Raw genomic sequence first — 4,805 nt, 5'->3', positions numbered from 1 at the left:
AATATAAGACATGTTTTCAGTTATTTCACACTTTTTGTACATAAGTACATAATTCCATATGTGTTCATTCATAGTTTTGATGCCTTCAGTGGATCCACATCTTGGCGGACATGTCCTGGTCAACCAACACCTCCATTTGTTATCTGCATTTTGTTATCATTTTGTTATCTGCCTCTATTTTGTTATCTGTAAAACTATAATGTTCACATGCACTGCTGACTGTTATTATAGTAACAACTGTTTATATCTGATCTTGTACTACTTACCTTGACTGAAATTTCAATTTGCACTGCTGACTGTTTATTTACAGTACCAATTGTTTACATTTACATCTGCAATACCGTACTTTAACTGTAATATGCAAATACCTTCCACTGCACTTTAATTTGGATAGCTTCTGCCCAAACTTTATTTGTACAACCTTTAAATCCATTGTTATACCGCCTCATTTTAGCCTAACTTATTATATATATCTATCTGTAAAAATTCAGTTTATACTAATAGCCGTCTGCATATGTATTCATTGTACATATTCACCTGTAAACTCTGTAAACCATTAGTATATTATGTTCTTTGTACATATCTGTAAAAATTCTATGTATAGTAATATCCACCTGTATATTATATTCAGTACATATCCAGCTTTAAATCTTGCTCACAATACTTGTTATCTATATATTATATTCATAGGAAAAATCTATCTGTAAAATTCTGTTTATAATAGTATTCATTTCTATATTTATTCAGTATATATCCATGTCCTGTACTTATGGAACCACTGTATATCCTGCACTTACTGCTATTGCACTTCTGGTTAGACCTAAATTGCATTTTGTTGCCTTGTACCTTTACCTGTGTATTGACAATAAAGTTGAATCTAATCTAATCTAATCTTCAGTGATAATCTACAATGTAGATAGTCATGAAAACAAAGAATACACATTGAATGAGAAGGTGTGTCCAAACTTTTGGCCTGTCCTGTATATGTATATATATATATATATTGAGCACAAAGGCATGACTACATACTCTGTATGGAGTCACACCCACCATGAAAAGATTTGATGAAGGAGACAATGTTTGGGTGTTTCATCTTCGACAGCAGCATCACTTCTTTTTTGGATGCTTCCTTTTCCCTCACCGACATCTGAGCAGCAAACACACTTCTGATCAACACTTTCACGCGTAAAAGCATGAACCTAAAACAGCTGGGTTAATTTGGAACGGTTTGATATATCAGTCAACTGTGTTTTGGGGATGGAGCATAATTATCTGTACTATACTTTCTTAACCCTCCTGTTGTCTTCGAGTCAAATTTGACCCCTTTCCAAAAAGTTTCTATATCAGAAATTTGGGTTTCTTTTAAACAAATTTTCCCAAAAAGTAATGTGGATTGTTCACAAAAAACTTTGCTCCAAACAAGTTAAATAAATCAGTTCACTTCTTTCATATAATTTGGGTGTTTTTTGTCAATTTTATATCATTTGGAGAAAACAATTGGTAAAAGAACTTGTGTGTGACAAAAAAAGTTACAAAAAAAGATAAATGTCAATAAAAGTGACTAAATGTGAACAAATGTGTGTATATGTGTGTGTGTGTGTGTTTGTGTATGTGTTTGTGTGTGCGTGTATGTATGTGTGTGTGTGGGCGCGCGTTTGTGTGCGTGTGCGCCTGTAAGTGTGCACGCATGTGTGCGTGTGTGTGCGTGTCTGTGTGCATGTGTGTATGTATGTGCGTGTGTGTGTGTATGTATGTGCGTGTGTCTATGTATGTGTGCGTTCTCTATATGATTGTCATAAAAAAAATGTATGGTTTAGAAACTAAAAATATACAAATGGGCAAACTCAAACTCTATGACAGTAGAAATTAGGGTTCCTAAAATGTACAGTATGTGTGTGTGTGTGTGTGTGTGTGTGTGTGTGTGTGTTTGTGTGTGTGTGTGTGTGTGTCTGATGTATGAGTTCAAACAAATAGACAGAAACCCATCATCTGGTTTTGACATTATGAAAACAGTTGTATTCATAGATGAAGTTGCAGCCTGCTGGTCGTACCTTTGTGAGTTTGATCTGTTTGACCACACACTGTCTGTCTCCACCCCCACCTCGCTCCTGAACCAGGAAGGCTTTACCAAACGCACCCTCTCCAATCTGACGGATAACCTCATAGTTGTTCATAACACCTGGAAGACCTGCAACAACAAACACATTTGAGTGGAGTTGTTCCGACACCGATACATTAATGATTATGTTATGTTTTTTATGTTTTTTGTCCCGTTGTGGAGAATAGCTGAGGACAGACAGGAAATGGGGGGGGGAGGGGGGCCTTGGGTCAGACTTGAAGCTGGGCCGCTGGCAAGGACTGAGCCTACTTAGCAGGCACGGTGGACGGGGCTGGGCCCGCCCACATTAACAGCTGACCCGCCCAATCAGAAACAAAAATACTACTCAGGATAGTTAAACATGGGTATTAGTACTGTATGTGTTGTATTTTATCTATAACACTTTACGTTATGTTGTGTTGGTGTGTTTTCATAGGTCAATGCAACATCAATGCACCACTAGGCTATTACAAGGGCAAAGCCATGTCCCGCCCTACCCTGCCTCCAATTGGCTTACTCTGGTATTCTCACCCTAACCTAAACCAATCTCCTTCCTCATGCCTTTGATTGGCGTACCAGCCAATCAAAGTGATGAGTTGTGTTATACTGTTGTTGCAGCTAACGTTGTATTCGGAGGAAAAAAAGTTGGCGATGGAGATGAATTATCTTTAGCTGTTCTTGGCATATTTATTTTCAGCTGCGGACACATCAGTGTCACGTTCAGACAGCTTCTCACTTAACTCCGGCAAAACAACTGGGACAAACAATGACGCAAACGCGCCCTCTATAGCTTGCACCATAGCGCTCCCTTGGGGGATAAACATTTACACAATATGGAACAGTACAGCATCATATTAACTAATATACAACTGAGGACATAATGAACATATTTTAACAACCCCACTTGTACTCAGTTTACCATATTCTAAACAAAAACAAAAAAAACAGAATGAATGTGGATCTGTCATACACATATCAATCTCCAAAAAGTGCATCTGCAAACCTCTTCAGTTTCAACTTACTTATAGGTTTGGTCATTAAATCAGCAATCATGTTATTAGTAGAACAATACAGTCCCTGACAAAAGTCTTGTCGCTTGTGTACAAATTGACCTGAAGTGCCGCTGAAATATATTTCTAATCGAGATTTATTTACAAGAAATGGCTCATTTTAATCCCAACAGCTTTTGTAATGTTTCAGTGCAAAACGAAACTGTCAAAAAGTATTCTAATATTCACAGCTTGGTAAAGCCCATTGAGTCAATTTTTGCAAAGACATAAGTGTTGTCGCCTTGTCATATAAGCTTCACCTGTGACTAATAATGGATCAATTAGGTCTCAGGTGTGTATAAAAACAACCCCAGTACACTAGACCCACATCAACTGCAACTAGACATCTGCAAACAGGCTAAGATTCACCCTGAGACTAAAGTTGAATTATCAAGAGGCTGAAGACCAGATCCACTGCTGATGTGGCAGACACCTTCAATGTGTCTCAGCGTCAAGGACAGAGGATTAAAAAAACATTTAAAGACACTGGAGATGTTTTGACAATCCCAGGTCAGGCAGACCAGCAAGACAACTGCTCGAGAGGACCGTTTGTTGGCTCGAAAATCCAAGGCCAGCCATTTCCACGCAGCAGAGCTCCACCAGACCTGGCCCCTGAAGTCCCTGTGTCAACCAGAACGGTTTGTAGGATTCTGTCTCAAAATGGCCTCCATGGTCGAATCAGTGCCAGAAGCCAGCACTAAACAAAAGACAATTGAAAAACGTGTGGCATTTGCCAAGGCCCACAGCCTGCTAAAAGGATGGACGCTGGAGAAGTGGAAGAAAGTGATTTTTCAGTGAATTTCTGTTGAATACAGTTGCCGCAAATATTGCAGGACACCTACTGGAGCCACATGGATCCAAGATTCACCCAGAAAACAGTGAAGTTTGGTGGCGGAAAAATCATGGTCTGGGGGTAACATCCAGTATGGGGGTTGGCGAGAGATCTGCAGGGTGGAAGGCAACACAATAGTCTCAAATACCAAAAAATCTTAGCTACCTCTTATATTCCCAACCATGAAAGAGGCCAAATTCTCCAGCAGGATGGTTCCCATCGCATACTTCCATCTCCACTTCAAAGGTCTCGAGGCGAAGAAGATCAAGATGCTCCGGATTGGCCGGCCCAGTCACCAGACATGAACATCAATGAGCATATGTGGGGTAGGATGAAAGAGGAAGCATGGAAGACCAAACCAAAGATATTGATGAACTCTGGGAGGCATGCAAGACTGCTTTCCTAGCTTCCTGATGACTCATCAATACTTGTATGAATCCTTGCCCAACCACATGGATGCAGTCCTTCAAGCTCATGGAAGTCATACAAGATATTAAATTTGAATCTCACAGCACCACTATTTAATTTGCTGACATATTTTAATATTTGTAGTAAATTTGTTCAATTTAAGTATAGGCGACAAAACTTTTGTCTTGCCAAAATGTGACCTTTCTGTCTTGTTTAAATAATAAATCTTTTTTTAGTGAAACTAATTTATTTCAGTGCATTGAACATCATTTGGGAGGGTTTTAGCTTTTCATATGAGCTATTTCTTACACCAATTGATTAATTAAAAGTCAGGTTAATAGCAGGTGTTTCTACAAAATAGATAAGCGACAAGACTTTTGTCGGGGACCGTACATCAAAGTCACTCTTCCCTCATTCA

General features: G+C 38.9%; 1 protein-coding gene across 1 annotated transcript in view; it reads right to left on the bottom strand.

The window, feature by feature from the left end:
* Positions 1 to 4,805, bottom strand: part of nek5 (NIMA related kinase 5) — a 202,024-nt gene that overhangs the window by 165,658 nt on the left and 31,561 nt on the right. The window contains exons 2-3 of the mRNA XM_032511198.1: positions 2,052 to 2,188; positions 1,051 to 1,147 (exon numbers count right to left, since the gene is read on the bottom strand). Of these exons, the coding sequence (XP_032367089.1) occupies positions 1,051 to 1,147; positions 2,052 to 2,174 (220 nt within the window). The 5' untranslated portion in view covers positions 2,175 to 2,188. The remainder of the gene's footprint in view (positions 1 to 1,050; positions 1,148 to 2,051; positions 2,189 to 4,805) is intronic.

Source organism: Etheostoma spectabile, unplaced genomic scaffold (genome assembly GCF_008692095.1).
Source record: "Etheostoma spectabile isolate EspeVRDwgs_2016 unplaced genomic scaffold, UIUC_Espe_1.0 scaffold333, whole genome shotgun sequence".
Classification (NCBI taxonomy): Eukaryota; Metazoa; Chordata; class Actinopteri; order Perciformes; family Percidae; genus Etheostoma; species Etheostoma spectabile.
This window is presented reverse-complemented; position numbering and strand designations above follow the sequence as displayed.